A 16584-nucleotide genomic window follows, 5' to 3' on the forward strand; every position below is an offset into this window, starting at 1 on the left:
TTGCTGAAGTTGTTTGACCCCAGTACTCTTTCCTGCCATGGCAGGGGGTCAGACTTGATGATCTGCTCAGGTCTCTTCCGACCCTACGAACTATGAAACTGTGAAACTTTTCCCATTCACATACAGAACTAAACAGTGTAGCAGGTATTGCATGAAGACAGTTGTAAGGCCGGATATGGTGGAGAGCAATAGCTATGCGGGGACCTGTCCAGTGCTCCTCAACCTTTTTAGACTGAAGGTACCCCTGGGAAAATGCACCCCTTAGCTGTTGCTCATTTTTTTTGACTATGGAAAAAATATTTTGTAAAGAACACAGAATGACTCCAGCAGGTCAGGCAGTTTACTCCTACTTGGGTGTATCATGTGAATCCCATGTATGTGTTTGCATATCTAACAGCCCTACATTGTGCAGGACCCCTGAAACTGTGTCAGCACCCGGGTTGGGCATAAGTTACTGCTTCTGACCCCGGCTGGCCATTTAGTGCAGAGACACAGCAGCTAGCTCTGTTACTCTGAAGGCAAGTGAATCACAGGATAAATTTGCATTTTATGTTGGCAAGTACCAAAACTGTCTTGTAAAAGTGGAAGGAAAGGGTTTGGGGTCAGTGGAATCAAGGTCTTAGAACACATTCCTATTTGTTACGTTGTAAAGTGGGCTCCCTTTACGTGAACTTGAGTTACGTGCCATTTTCCAGGAACAGATGTACAGCATAAGTGAGGGTACCTCTGTGTGTGTGTGTGTGTGTGTGTGTGTATACACACAAATATATAAATATACAGACAGATATACAGATAGATATACACAAACACACACATATGTATAACTTATAGACTATGGACACTTGAATATTGTCTATACATTATGTGCGTATGTGCACACACACCTATCTATATAGAGCATGACTTAGGTAAGAGCATAACATTTAGATAGATAGATAGCTAGCATGAGATTTCCTGAGCTCAGGGTCACTTCCCCAGAGGCGCTGACTAAGCTACCTTGGCCGCAGACATGGAGCAAGTGGAGCAACGCAGCCCGGAGAGCCCCACAGCGCCACACCGCGCCGAGCCCACGCTCTCGCGAGACCGCTGCCGTCCGCCATTTTGCCATTGATTGGCGGGGGGGGAGAGAGGGGCGGAGGTCGGGGGGCTGAGCCGCTCGCGTCCCTCCTCCTCACGCCGCCGCTGACGCCGACGCCGACTGCCCGCGCAGGCCTCTGCGGGCCCCGCGCCCGGCCATGGTGCCCAGCGAGGAGAGCCAGCTCGTCCCCAAAGAGGTGAGCGAGGCCGCGACGGCAGCTGCCGGGCCGAGGAGTGGAGGGCGGGCCCCGTGCGGCCCGGCGGGGGGAGCGGGCCAGGCCAGGCCAGGCCGGGCCGGGGCCTCCGGGGTCGGTGACGCGCGTCGGAGCCGGGGCCGCAGAGTCAGGGCTGAGGCGCCGTCACGGGGGCTGGATCCTGCAGCCGCCTGGCCCTGCTGTAGGGGAAGGCCGCGGGCGGGCGCCTCCCTCCCTCGGGGTTTCTCACGGTTTTCAGCCAATTACATGATTTTCTTGCGACAAGCCCCGGGTTAAGCCGAGGGGCGCAGAGTGGGGAACGGACGCCAGAGCTCGGCTTCTCCTCTCTCCTCTCCGTGACCACTGAGTCCCCCGGGTCTGCTTCTGGGTGGGGGCTCCTTACCCCGAGCCAGCCTCAGGCACCTTCACCCCAATCCAGCAGCTCCACCGGAGGAAGCCGCACGGTTCTCTGAAGTTATCACCCTGAGTTTGCCAGAGAAAACAGACAACACAACACACACACGGAAGAGGGATGCCTCAAGCAGTGGGGATCCTGCTTCCGGCAGACAGTCAACAAGGCAAAACTGGGAAAAGGATTTATTCCAGAAAAAATAAGGTATACAGGCAAAGACGGCTGTAGTTGGAGAGACAGTTGAGAGGAAGATGGATCAAAAATACAAGTTCCCGCCTGTTTCTTTGCTGTGACCTTTAGCTTTCGATTCTGCTCCATGTGTTGTCCTTTTATTCTGTCTTGTCCTGTTGGCTCTGTATGCCTCCTGGGGCAGGAGTCATGCTGGTTTGTACACTGATTTGCACTGCTGGTCTGTACAGTGCCGAACACAATAGGATGAGGGCTATTTATTGGGATCCTTAAATACCACTAGAGAGCAAAAAATAGTACTGGATTTTAGAAGCAAGTTATTAGGCGTTACAGTTGGCAGCGCACAGCTGGACAGTGATGATGTATAGATGGTGAAGTGAGTTGTATGCAAGGAAATAAAGTGGGTTTCTCTACTTCTGTCTTATCATTTTAGACTCTTAAGGTGCAAAAATGTCTAGGGATTTAATCTAGTCTACACGTTGGTTACAAAGCAAACAGTGTAAGTGGAGGGGCAGGGCATAGAAACAGGTATAGATGGATGAAAATGAAGTAAAGGAGACTGACAGGAGAAGCTTGTGTTGCTTGTGGTGGATAAGTGAAATAGACAGGGTGATTAAATGAAGAATCTAGCTGGAGCCATTCCTTTAGTTCATATATATTAATAGTCTCCTTGTTGGCTTTAAAAATTATTCAGAATATATTTCTGAATTGGATATATATTTTTACCTGCCATATCAGTTTAGCATTTCTAACAGTTGTGTTTTCAAGCCAGTAGAGTTGTCATGGGTTTTGATATCTTCAAGAATGCTTAATGACCACTTGTAATGTTGTAAGTCTCTTTTGTTCTTCTCAGACTCTGTTCTTAGCTATTCCTTCCTGCTTTTTGTAAGAAAATGTAAGAATGTAACACTACCATGAATGATATAAAAATTATGAAAATGTACTTGTTCATGAAGTAAATTGATTATAGTTTTCTAATTTTTAAACTGAATTCGATGTCTTTTGTAGTACAAGTGAAAAGGGACAGAGAAACAGAGATTTCTAAACCTTGTAAGTGCTGTTATCTCTGATCTATGTTATATAAATCATGTTTATACTTTCTGTGCAACTTTTTTATCCTTTCCTCACTTAGAATAGGGTGATTAATAATTTGCAGCCTGTACCTGTTGCGTTTCTTACTCTTCCTATAAGAAAGAACACTATTAATGAGAGTTGAGTAAGTACTGTTCTGTCCCTGTTGAAGTCCTGAAGATCCTTTGATCTTTTCATTTTCTCTTGAGACTTGTGACTAGCGTACTTGCACCAGTGAAAGAAAAGCAAGAGAGGTCTAAACCCCAGACCTTCCTGAATGACACGGGTTGTGTTGTGTATTGGGTGGGAAAAGGCTATCTTTTATTTATATATTTGCCTGTATATGTATATAGTATACTTTATATATAGTATATATAAAGGCTATAGTAGTGTGTGTTTGTGTGTGTGTACACACACATACACGTACTGATGCCCTGCAGCTTGTTCTGGTGCTTCAGAAAATGAAACTGGGATTTGAACCAAGATTTCCCGAATGTATCACAAAACTGTATTTTTACTTTTGTTTGACATACGGGCTAGGTGGAGCTTATTTATCTAAAGTCAGTGTGATAATAGTTTTGTTGCTGTTTGCCTTTCTTGCATTGCTGCTTACTGCTGGGTGTTTTTTTTTTTAGTGTTGGTACTAGGCTTTGAGGAAAAGATTCTCCTTCAGCCAGAAAATATACTAAGGAATCCTAACTTTTCCCAAAGCATTTTCTCATTAAGATGCTCAAGAAAAGCACACCAGTTTCATTTTTTCCTTCAGAGGTGTATATGCTTTCCATAAAGTAATAGCTGGGAAGGCCAAGTCTAGAGTTGGAGAAGGCAGAATCTTAGCAAGTGTGTTACAGCTATTAATTCTGGTTTGTGTTGCCTCCATCCTTCACACCATCCAGTGTGAAAGTTAATGGCTGTGTTAAACGCAGAATTATTACATAGTAAACAAACTATAACAGTGACACCCATTTTGGCCCTGTGGGCTGGATGAGTGGCATAGTTATGGTCTGTATGCCAGATTTTGTGTGGGATCAAGTCCCTTGTGCCAGATATGACTACGTGCCAGCCCTTCACATCAGGATCCAGCTGCATACCTGCATAGTCCAGCATCCCCAGATCTGGTGCTGTGTGCACGCTGGCTAGGCCCCACACACAGATGCCATCTCACATATAGGATTATTGTCTGGCCCATGGTGCTTCCCAGGGGTCCAGAAACAGCAGGGCAGGGGGGCTGAAAGGAGAAGGGATGACTTACCCGGTGCTACAGTGTGGGGGGAGCTGTCTGCTCAAGCAGCTGCTGGCAAGAGAGCAACTGCCACCCAGCCCTTGCTGCTGATTGGCTGTGATGTCTGCCAATCATGTGACACCACTCCTTCACCAGTGGGGCGGGGCCAGATGACAGGCCACCCTCACAACCAGTCAGCTGCTCTGTTTTCACTTGCTAAGTTATTGCTTCTGTATAAACAATTGCTATAGTTTTTAAGTATGTTTTAGTAATGTCTGGACTATAAACTGACCCTCATGCTTTCATGTTAAATTTAATTTCAGGTTTAATTTAATCTTTCCTCCAAATATAAACTAATTTTAATAAATAAATTCCTTGAACTGTGTGATTATACCGTGATTGTAAGGACCCAGTTATTGGTCAGCTCTGCATATACGTCTAGTCTTTTTTCATATATCTATATCTATATAGATATATGAAAAATACTGACTTATAATTGGAGCAATGTAGTAATTTGTGAGTAGGAGAGAGAAAAGGTCCGTTGTCAGCATTTAAAACCCTAATTATAGATCTGTGTTTCTGACAAACCTTCAGCATTTATATTTGAGTATTACAATTTAGAAAAGTAGAAAGCAGTTTTATGATAGATATCTCATTAAAAGACAGAGTTTTATACTCCATTGTTTGTGTAGGCAGAGCTCATTCCCTATACCACATGTTGCTTGCTTTCTTCTCTTCCCCTTAATTTCCCTATGTACTGTCCTCTTATGGTCTCATCCTTCTATTGTCTCATCCTGCTATTTTGCAGGTACTGTCTGCAGTCCCCCTTCTACAAGGGCCCTGTGTCCACCAGTTTCATTCTATCCCAGTGTCTCTGTTTGACATTCTTTTTTTCCTTTTTCTTCTGTTGGGGAGGCAGAATCAGGGTGTGTTTGGGTTACATCCAGATAAACAGCAATACCATCTAGGTGAGTGAAGGACATGGCTTCAGTTTGCTACTTAAAGGCTAAACCATGTTCACAACCTTTGACCTAATTCAGAAAATATCTATATATCCATATCTGTCTATAATGGCTGAACTCATTAAATCGCCCCTTTCCAACAAAAGATTGATCATGATGATGTACCTATCACTTACAAATGACTGTTCATGGTTGGACCTGTCCACTACCCATTGAAGTCAATAGAAAGTCTCCTATCTTTATTGCGTGCTGAATTGAGTTCCCTACACATGTCCCTTGCAAATCTTTTTGTCACTGAATGTTGATTTTTGTTTATACTGAATTTTTCTTAACCATAAAGCTTCATTGATGACTTATTTTGATGAACATTGGGTTCATCTTGATTTTTAAGACACAGCACACAAAAATAACAATTATTTTAAAGTAGCAACATCCAGAGATGTGGGTTTTCTGGAAATTTTTCCAATGCCCTAAATAGAGTATGATCTGATTTAGCAAGTTTATTTACCCACCTGTTTTATTTGTGTATTACCCTCCTGTTTACAAATCAATAAAACACATATGTGTTTACACACTTCTAAGAATAATCACCTGAAAAACATTAATTACAACTTTAAAACTTCCAAGCTTGCCTAATATTGTATTGGCATCTATTAATTGTTACTAATGAATTTTATGAAATACTGAATTTTTAGAAATAGAAAATTTCCCATGGAAAAATAAAGCACTGGAAAATTTTCCATCCCACATCTCTCATAACATCAGGCTGAAAATACCACCACTTCTTGTATCCCCTGCTATTATGTGAACTTTCCCCTCTACTTGTTGTAATAACACTTCTCTCATACTAGTCTTAATGCTGCTCATATGCCTACTAACATTTTCATCTTGTTGCACAAGAGGTACCCGTGGACTTTGCTCTAGGAGCTTGTTGCAATATAGCATTTGGTAAATAGAAAATAATAGAATTAGAAGGAAAATAATTTTGTTTTTTACAGTTCTCATAGAAACATAAAATATGCACTTAAATGCAGTGACTTAGAACTGCTGCTTCATGAAATTGATTTTAAATGAAATATGGAATATTAAAATAAAGTATATCCTGTCAAATATAGAATAATGAATAAATGTATTTTTCTGAGTACACTAACTGTTAAACAAATTTAGTGACTAACGAATTTAGTATTATATATTTGTTTACAAGTTGAGTAGATTACTTTAAAGATTCTGTTGAGGAATAGGCTCTAATGGTATGGTCCAGGCTTCCAGCATTGTGTAGAATATTCCACCTAAATTTTACAGATGGGTTTTGAGAATTCCAGGCAACTGATTTGGCAAATGCTATACAGATACTCTTTCAGCATGTCGCAGCTTGAGTGGTACAGAGTATGAATGTTAGTATAACTATATGCACTTAAGCTGCCACCTTTGCTTTCATGACAGTAGCTATTGTTATAACCATCTGAAGCAAAACTTTCCACAGCAAAAAACAATGGAATAAAATGTTTTTGTTTGTTGAACAAACAGATGACGTTTTTGGTGGGATCACCTTATGTCTGATCTGTGCTAAGAGTTATTACTCTGAATAAATAGGATTTTTGTTACCATATTTACATGTTTAAACTTAAAGCTGGGTGTTATGTTAGAATGCAGGGCCCATGGGCCAGATCTAGGCCTGCCAGGCACTTTCATCTGGCCCATGGGCAGGCACCAACATACTGTACCCCACCCAGCCCTTCTGCCCATCAGGGTGGGAGTTACGCGCCCATGTATATGCCCACTCACCAACATTTCTTCACTACATGTACTATATTTTTCTTGTGGGTAGAAGGGCCCGGCCCAGCCAACAGCAGCTTCTGGGTGGGACTGCTCCTGCTGCCACATGCGGGGGGGACGGGACCTGTTTGGCTTCCCTGGTTTCCTGTTTATTCCAGGCAGCAGGTAGGAAAAGGTGGGGCAAGGCTGGGGGGAGCCGCAGCTGCGTGGGGGCAGGGAGCTGAGGCTGGTGGCAGTGTGGAGCCTGTGCCCAGGGCTGTGGCGGGAGCATGGAGCTCGGCTGGCAGGGTGTGGTTGTGAGGGAGGTTTGGCAGGTGTGGGGACCCCTCCCCACACTCCTGCATATGACACACAGCCCCAGCTGCTAGCAGCAGTGGCAGGCAGGGGCACTTGGATTGCTCATGTCCCACGCAGCTGCTGGCTTCCAGTGGCCCATGGCTCCAGCTGGCGCTACATGTGTGGGCAGGAAGCACAGCCTGTTCAGCCCACCTCTATTGCAGGGGCTCTGCATGGTGTCCATAAAGCTCCCATAGTTACACGGCACCAGGGGAAGCTCTGCGTTGGAGCTGGCTGCCTTTGTTGCACACCTCCACCCTCCCTTATACGCCACAAAACTCACATACCCACTCCCTGCCCCTACTTCCCCCCTACATATACACCCTCCAACATACCTTGTGTCCCTCTCACACCCCACTGTATGCACATCCTCACCATAGACACACACACGTGTGCGTGCACCCCCCCACTCCTCACCCTACACACGTGTGTGTGATTAAAATGTGATTAAAATTATAGGCCCCCTGACAGCTCCCCCCAGCCCTGCTGATGCCCCCCAGCCCTGCCAGAGGGGGCCCACAGCTGCCAGAGGTACTGCAGCCCCCTGCTACCCTGTTTCCCGGCGTAGCATGGAATGGAGGACTTGGCACAGCAGGGAGTGGAGGAGCTGCATGGAAAACCTCCTCACCTGCCAGCTCTGGAGGCCCTGGGGGAGGGAAGCAGGGCAGGAGCTTGAGCCTGCAGCCTGCGTCTGGCCCAGGTACACATCTGGGTGGTTGGGTTTCCCCTGCTCCCCTCCCTCCCCCGGGAGTGTGTGGCAGTGGGGAGCTGGCCTTCCCCCTGCCGTGGATGAACCACCTGCAGTTCCGTCCTGCTCCCCGCTGGGGCCCTGCAGCTGCGCATTGCGACCCTGGGCCTCAAGCCTCAGCCCTGCCCAGTTTCCTCTCTACCAAGGCCTCAGTCCCTCTCACCCACCACACTTAACTGCTGGAGCTGCTCTGCAGGCTGCCTGGGGCAACCTGCACGTCTGTGCCAAGATAGCCTTGCTTTTAATTTTTAGAAAGGCACATTAAACAGCTTCCAAGAATTTCTTTTTAGAAATTCTGAATACTGATGAAAAATCACTGTATTTATTTTTCTCATGGAAAGCCTGTTCTCCTTTTGGACTTCCTATATTATTAACATAGGACTAAATCCTGCCGACCAATACTGGAATAGTCCTTACTTTGACCTTAAGGGGGATTGCTTGCATAAAGACTACTTATGAGAGACAGGGATAGACGAATTTAAGACCTTTCTTTCTTTAAGGCTTGACTCTAATCTTTTTTTTCAACAAATAAGAATCGTTATGGCACTGTATTTAAAAATATTTAAATACAGTCAAGACTCTAGGCCCCCTTTTACAATTGAGAATATATTACCATTATATAATAAGAAAACTAAATCAAAATCTAGTGCTGTGGCTTTATTTTGCCTGGTTGTGAAAATGTCTGAGATTCTGACAACACAGCCTGGAGTTCCTGGTGTAAATATCTGCGTCCAGACTTAATCAAATATGTACCTTCTTTGTACAAGTGGTTTTTGCATTTTGTTAAAAAAAAAAAAAAAGACTGAGAAATATGAACAAAAATATGTTTATATATAGAAAGATATTATTTAAAATAAATCTATTAACATGTAGTACAATACATGTTACTTAAACTTTTCTGTTAAGCAGTTCATACTTATAGGTAAAAAATTCAGACAAGTAACTGTTAGAGAAGAAATTTTCGTTGCATATTTTTAACACATTTAATGTATATTCCCCTTCTTTGTGCTGCTGAAGTGCTCTTCCTTGGCAATTGAAAGAAAATACTATAACAGGTAAAAGGAAGGTAATGGTGGGGAAAAAAGCAAGAAAACGCATGTGCAAATGCGCATATGTATGTATGTCTATTTTACTTCCCTACGGGTACTAAAAAGCACTTAATTGACTTAGTCTGCTAATTCTTTTAAATGCTTCTGAAAAATTACCTTAGATTTCAGGTGAGTAGGCTTATTAAACAACTCAACTGTATAGTATTTCAGAAGTTTTTCTTTTATTTCTGCAGCCACACAACCTCAACATTATAAACAATTCCTGTATTGCAGTGATTCACTACTTGAGGCCCTCTCCTAGTAGGAACTGAATATGGAATGTGTTTTTTCAAGCAATCAAAATGTTGAAAGCATGTTATATAGTGCACTTAACAAAGGGAGTTGTGTTTTTACATTCTGTAAGATCAGTGAATATGCTAATGTTAAAAGCTAAATAAATCTTCTTAATAGACTACTAAAATTCCTCATTATTAAGGACAGATTGATGTAGGACAAGACAAGCAGCATTTAGTAGTAGAAAAAGGAGAAGATTTTCAGCTGTGTGAACACATGCACATTTAGCATCTGTTTTACCTCATCATTTAGAAAATGCCTCAAGACAGAGGCTGTATTAAACAATGTTCTCTCTCTTTCCTGCTCCTCACCCCCTCTTGTGCAGTGTTGTGGCTGCTAAGTGAATGGAAAGCAGAAGTGATTGTTTATTTGCTTACTTCAAAATTGTTTGAGATTTGAAACTGCTATATCTATGTAACAAGAATACCACTTTCTTTCTCTCAATTTTCTTGGTCTATAAGCTTAAATTTTGTTTCTTTAATGCATATGTGGAATCAGCATCTGAGTCTTTTCCCAGAAATCTTTGTGAAAAATAATTTTGTTGTAGGATTTTTGCTTCTGGTCCCTGGCTCTAAAGATACATTGTTGCTCTTTAAGGCAGTAAAAGCATAAAGGAGCACAGTCTACATCCTCCACGGTGTTTGTGAAATACCATGAAGCCTAACTCTTGCCCTTTAAATGTTCCAGTCTGTCATCTTGCCTGCTGTCAGCAGTGGAACTCCATGCCACAGCTGCACTGCTCAGGTGGCCAGTCCAGCTCTTCTTCATTAGACTCTAATGTCATGGGTATCCATTACTTTTGGTCTTTTCCTGCCTTCTTATCAGGTCTGATTCGTTTTTTCCTACAGTTGTTAGTGTAGAAGCATTGACATGTTGCCAACCTTAAGATATTATGGAAGTTAGTCTGTAAGTACTGGTGTTATTTATAACAGCATGGTCCAGCTTCTAAGTGGGGGCTGCATGCTGCTCAGGATGGACCAGGTAAGTTATGGGGTACAGGAATGCACTCCCCAGATGTCCCAAGCACCTGTATGGGCACCCCCCACTGCTGTCCCACAAGGACATGATCTCCCCCTCCTCTGCACAATCCCAATTGTTTCCCCCTCCTGTCCCTGCCCCCACAGTGTGGCCTGTACTTACTTTTAGCTCCTTGTGCCACTGCACTGCCAGGCCACCTGAAGGCAGGAAGTGGCAGCCAGAGGAAGGAGTGGGAGCCCAGATACTTTGGCTGCTCTTGCAGCTGCAGTGAGGGAGGAGTGATGGCTGGGTAAGAGCCTGGGGGCCACAGTGTGTCCCCTCTTGGGCTGCCATTTGGACAGACTGGACTTTACAGTACAGGAAATCTTAGTTATGCGCCGGTTCAGCATTCATGGTTTCAGATATTCACAAATGCCGAACCTGCATTTTAAGTACACTATAAATACTTACTGGAGCTTGTATATGGCACCACCGGAGCCATGCCGCCCCAGCCGCCAGGGGCACTGTTCATGAATGCAGTGCCTTATTAGCAGATTTCACCATTTGCAAGGAATGGCAAGGATTGCTTGTACATTATTTTGTGTTTTCTGTCCATGGTTCTAAAGCCTTTCTTTTTACTTTCCAGTTTTCTTGATTTGCTTAGTTATTGCTAACTTTTTCTAACATTCCACTTAAACTCAGTCCAAAAACCAGTGGAATAACTCTGAGTTTCTGAGAGGTCGTCAGGGGTTCTGCAAAGAGATTGGGGGTAATGGCAGAGTGGGCCAGGATGCGGTGGCACTGCAGTTGCCAGGCTGAGTTGCCTGGCTCTGTCAGCTCACAGGATAGGGGTAGGAATCCATAGCAGAAGGGATATGAAAGTTCTGTGACTTCAGGAATTTTTAAAACTACTGACCTATTTATTGCCTTCAGTGTTCAAAAGCTTCAAGCAGTATCAGTGTGGCAGAAAGTTAATGAATGAACATGTTTGTTGTGTATCTGCTTTGGAGTGGAGTATGTAGTGAAGGGCTGTAATCTATCATATAAGAGATGATAAGAGTTCCCTCCAGAACCACATTAAGGCTAATCCAGGCAGTTCACAAAGACTGGAATTTCTGATAAATTTTCACTGCTAGAAATCTTTCTGGGAAAGGAGTAGTATAGGGGTTCACCCTGCAGCTGCCCCCTCTGCCCTGCTTTCCACATCTTCACCAGATGAGGGTGATTCTTGTTTGGGGAAGGCATGAGAAGCAGCAGGGAAAGATTCCCTATGCCTTCCCCAGGTCAAGGTCTGGGGAACAGCCTCCTTGGTTCTACTTCCAGTCTCTGGATGGGGAAGGGAGGGAGGAGTGGGTCAAAGCCCCTAGCCTGTTCTCCAAGTCAGTCAGTGCTTGGTTTGGGGTAGTGATGGGGAGCAGTAGCAGTTGCTCTTCTCCACTCCCTTCCCCTCCTAAACCAGCCTGGGAGTAGAGGGGAGCAGTGAGACAAACTCTCCAGGCTGGTCCGGAAGCCAGGCAGTGCCCAGTTGTCAAAGAGGCGGGAAACAGTGGCATCTGCTTCCTTACCCTTCTGGGGAAGGGATACACCGAGATAAGCCCCTGCTTGCTCGTCGGACTGGGGACCCTGGTTTGAAGCTGCTTCTTCCCTCCCTGCCCCGCCACCAGCCTAAGAGCGGTATGGCAGTGCCGCCTGTTCCTTTTCCAGACCAGCGTTTGAGGAAGGCCTGGGGAGTCTTTCTCTGGTACTTGATTCCTTCCAGGACACAGCTGAGTTGCTGCTGTTCCCTGTGCCTTCCCTAGGTGGGGGTACCCTGGTCAAGGGAAGGTCTGGAGAACCTTTTTTCTCTCCTCAACTCCTCCCAATCCCCCAGGAGTCAAACAGCAGGGAAAGTAATACAGGCATTCTTTCCAGATTTTTTTTTTTCAGCAGAAGGCATGTTTCCTGAGAGAGAACCTTGATGAACTCCTGGACACTTGTGGCTTTTATTGGGAAAGTGGCAGTTTCCCCCAGTAGGTTACATACAGGCATTGCATTTCTAAGTCTTTGATGTTACGGAGCAGCCTCATTTCAAAGGAGAAATCCGTGTGAAGCATAAGAATGAACTGCAATTTCTTTAACAACCAAGTATTAGGACAGTGCCAACCTATTGTCTTTAGGTATACTGAACTTCAGGAGGTGGCTGCCTTATTTCATGAGCAAATCCCGGTGCTGGCTACCATTTCAGTGGGCTGAGCATTGTAGGATCCTCCCCACTCCTCTGGTCAAGGGACCTCTGAAGCCCTACCCTTCCCTACAGATTGCCACATGGCCAGAAACCATGGTTTAGTTGCTTAAGTGTTTCCCTTAGTGGCTTCCACAGGCTTAATAAGGGGATTAAGCCCGTGGAAGCCATTAATTGATGCATTATTAAGCAACCTAAGCACTTAAGATATTCAGTTCAGAGTTTATTAAAATAAAGCTATACACAACATGAATTTTAACTAATACTAACTATATACACTTAATATATAATACACATTATAAAAGTATACTGAAGTTGAGTGGTAACCTTGAGACAAGCTGTTCATGGTAGCTATTAAATGTTAGCATGCTGTATTCAACTATCTCTGTGGGATGAACATTTGTTTGTACACTGAGATGGCATGCTCAGCATCCACTCAGTTAATTGGAATAGTAAGGCAGTGTTTTGCCAGGGTGTAGAAATATGGAATTTGGTCACAGACAGAGTCCCGGAGCACAGACACAGGCATCCAGAACTCTTTGACAAAGTTCACATAAGCAGCGAGTTCGCTGTCATGCTCTTTTCCCAATCCTGAAATTGCTTTCAGTAGCTGAGGGGCACAACTCCGAACAGGCACCTGGTTGGGGTCCAAAATGCCAACAGCACTAAGGACGGAGGCGGTCAAGTTGTCTAAACCACAGTGGTAGTGACGAATCTTACCTGTAGTACTGGTCAGCTTCACAGCTATTGCCTGGAATGGGTCCCTTCTCCGCTGGTTTTCAGAAGGTTTCCTGTGATGCCCTGTCTTCAACCCAACTTATCAAATCCATCAGCTTGTGTGTGTGGTGGATCACAGCCTGCTGGCCTTAAAACCACATTAGAAGCTCCATGAACCAAGAGGCATTTTCAGCCACAAACATCACTTGATCTTGAATGTCATCCCATTTTAAGAGATTGCAAAGCTTAAGCATGCAGAATGTGCTGGATGTGATTTTTCAGCTCCTCACTCTCAAACTCCTGGTGTTACTGCATATGCTCAGCATTGTAATGATTCATGTTGAATCATGAATTCCACATTGTGAGCACAGACTCTGGTGGCAGTGGCATGCGAGTCCCCACTTTGACTGGTGAAAGGCTACTTGTACTGGACCTTATGACCTGTACGGTGCTTGAAGGACGACACCAGGCTATCTGCATGCGTGCTGCAGATGTTGCTTACAGAATGTGCAGGTGACATGAACTGCATTGGGCAGCATTCTTTGAAGCACATCAGAGATACCCTTGCACATGTACGTGGCATTGTTGGACAGGAATGCTGAGATCTTGTTAAATTCTAAGGCCTTCCTGACAATTACCTTTGCTATGCCTTGGGACACAGTAGAAAAATTGACAGATGTGAGGTAGGCTGGCTCTTTTTGAAACAGGGCAGGTCCTGGCCTGTCCAGCTCCCCGCTGCAAATAAAATGTGCAGCACATAGTTATCTTCCAGGTCGATGGCCTCATCAACCACAATGGAGTAGGATTTGTACTCTGCCAATGCACACTTTGTGGACTGTACATGTGAAGCAATCACTGCAAGGAGATAGTCTTGGTGAAGCTTATTGGCACACAGAAAATGTCTTCATTTGGCACGTTTTGGTTCAGGCAGTCCCTTAACTTTGAATTATCAAGTTTGTCCAGCAGGATGTTCACCACCATGAAAGCCTCCATGAGAGAAAATGCCACCTCTAGCCTTGCCAAGCTGTTTTCCATGGTTCTTTTAAAGAGCAAGGACACCATCGCTTATTTCTTGCTCTGACCTTCAGCCTCTGCAACAGCCTTTTGCTTCATGTATGCTTCAGACTCTGAGTCGATCTGTGCTGGTTTTCTTCAGTGCATCCAGAGTCGCATCGCAGGTGGTACAGAGCAGTCTGCCTTCATCTATGTGCAAGGCCCCTGCAGGTTACTGTCTTACACAGTGTAGTGCTGAAACTTATTTGGCCATCTGGGACAGTGTTCCCTCTAAGCTGCACAGGCGTGCCTGGCAGCGTGGCTTGAGCACACTTGCCTGGCCGCGCACACCACACAGCTTAGAGGGAATGCTGGGAGGGTTTGGGAGGGTTTCTTCTCAGTAGTCATGCTGAAGAATCCTCCTCTGGCTGATACAAGCATTGTTGTACCAGCATTCCTGTGGCTGCTTTTCAAAAGCTGGTGCCAAAACCTTCCCACTTACCTGTCTGTCTCCAGACTGGCTTCTGAACTGACCCTACCTCACAGGCTCAACTTCTAATTTGCCCCCCACCTCCCCACTTCAGGACTGCAGGGCTTCCTGCCCTTCTCTCTGCTTGTAGCTTGGTTTTTTGCAGCTGTCTTTCATAAAGCCTGCCCAATTTCTTGTTTTCCATGAAAATCACGCAATCGTGAATTTGATATGTTCTTATCCATAATGGTACTAATCCAACTTCTCCCTGAGCCTGTTGTTGTAACTGCATCCCAAAGTATTTTTGGTTGCTCCCCTTCCAGACTGTTAATTTGATAAGGCATTGCCTCCACGTTAGACACCACTGAGTGGAGTCTTTTATTAGCCCAGTCCATGGGCTGTTGCTGAGGCCCCAAGTCCACACTGAATGCCACACTAAGGTGTTTAATGTCAACAAGCTCTTCATGTTTAGGGCCATGAGATTGAATAGATATACCATCACAAATTCTCCCAAGATCAGACAATGCCCATCTACTTTGATCATTTCTGAGACTGTTTCAGTGGCTGTGGTACTGCCTATGATGCTTACCTAAGGTGTGATATTGAGACCCATCTGCGCTTTGTGTGGTTGGAGTGCTTCATCAAGTTTAAACCTGTTCTCTGTAAGTTATCACTGCAGCGTTCAGATAGTTTAGGTGTATAAAAAATAAAATAAAATAAAAAAAATGCCTTACAACTCTTCTGAATCAACTTCAGTCATGGCTTCTTTATGAACTATCTCCACTGAAAAGGTGCAATCAAATATATTCCTCAGATGAGGAGTCCTAGGTATTTAAGAAGTTGATCAGTTTTTGGCTGGTTTCTGCCTGGCCTGTAATAGCCATCTAGGCCAGGAATGCTTGTCAGAATTTTGGGCCTAATATTGGTTTGGGTGTAGCATGTTTACTGTTCTCCAGTTTTCCCTTTATTTTGTGGAACAGCAGGCTTTCCTGGTTGAAGGGTAGTGTGATAGTTGTTTTTGAGTCCTTAATGTTTATCCTTGGCAACAAATTCAAAGTAGATCATGAATAGGTGGTCCAACTAGTACCTTTATTCTACATAAAATGTGACTTAACATAAAGAGTTCATTTGACAGCTATTCATGAGATAAAGGTAGGTCTTCAGCATCTCTTGTCAGATTCATGGAAAGTTTCATGCTTTCAAAAGTTAGATTGAAAAGCTAACCATAAAATATATTATTTTCTCAACTTGGGATCACAGTTTTTAAAGAGATTTTTAGGGAAACAAACTGTAGCATGTTCTTTTTTTATACTGTTAGCATTTTGAAAGTGTAGGTTAGAGAATTAACATATAAATCTATTTGGCCCACAATAGAGGTGTACTGATAAAAACTTTTTGGCCGATAGTCAAATACCGATGGTCGATTATTAATGAGCCATATTGGCTGATGCTGATCTTATTGCTAATATGCAGCCTGGCAGTCTGTTGAGAAAGGGGCGGTGTGAGGGGTAGATCAAGTCCCTTTCAGTAAGGGAGAGATTGGGGCTGGCAGGGGATGTGCTGCCCAGCTGGTGTGAGGTGTGGTATGGAGCTGTGGCTCAGCCAGGGACCCCTGCCATTGCGTACACCCCTGGGAGAGGCATGGGGGATTTGTGTGTGGGGCAAGGGCAGACTGGCACTGCATGCTCTGTGTGCTGCGTTGGATTCTTCCTGGTGGAGGGACTGGGTTGGGGCTGCACTTGGATCAGATAGCAGTGGCATTGGGAAGGGAGGCTATGGGCAGCAAAGGGTTCACAGCTACCCAAAAATTTGCTATAGCCCCCCTCCCACCGCTGCCCACCCCAAACGCAGCCTGGGC

The 16584-nt window shown here is 44.6% G+C and overlaps 1 protein-coding gene across 5 annotated transcripts in view; it reads left to right on the forward strand.

The window, feature by feature from the left end:
- Positions 1-1157: 1157 nt before the first annotated feature.
- USP47 (ubiquitin specific peptidase 47) overlaps positions 1158-16584 on the forward strand; it is a 106175-nt gene continuing 90748 nt past the window's right edge. For all 5 annotated transcript variants that reach the window (XM_019551595.1, XM_019551597.1, XM_019551600.1 and 2 more), the window contains exon 1: positions 1158-1274. In XM_019551595.1, the coding sequence (XP_019407140.1) occupies positions 1236-1274 (39 nt within the window). In that variant the 5' untranslated portion in view covers positions 1158-1235. The remainder of the gene's footprint in view (positions 1275-16584) is intronic.

This window comes from Crocodylus porosus, unplaced genomic scaffold (genome assembly GCF_001723895.1).
Source record: "Crocodylus porosus isolate Cpor-Errol unplaced genomic scaffold, CroPor_comp1, whole genome shotgun sequence".
Taxonomy (NCBI): Eukaryota; Metazoa; Chordata; order Crocodylia; family Crocodylidae; genus Crocodylus; species Crocodylus porosus.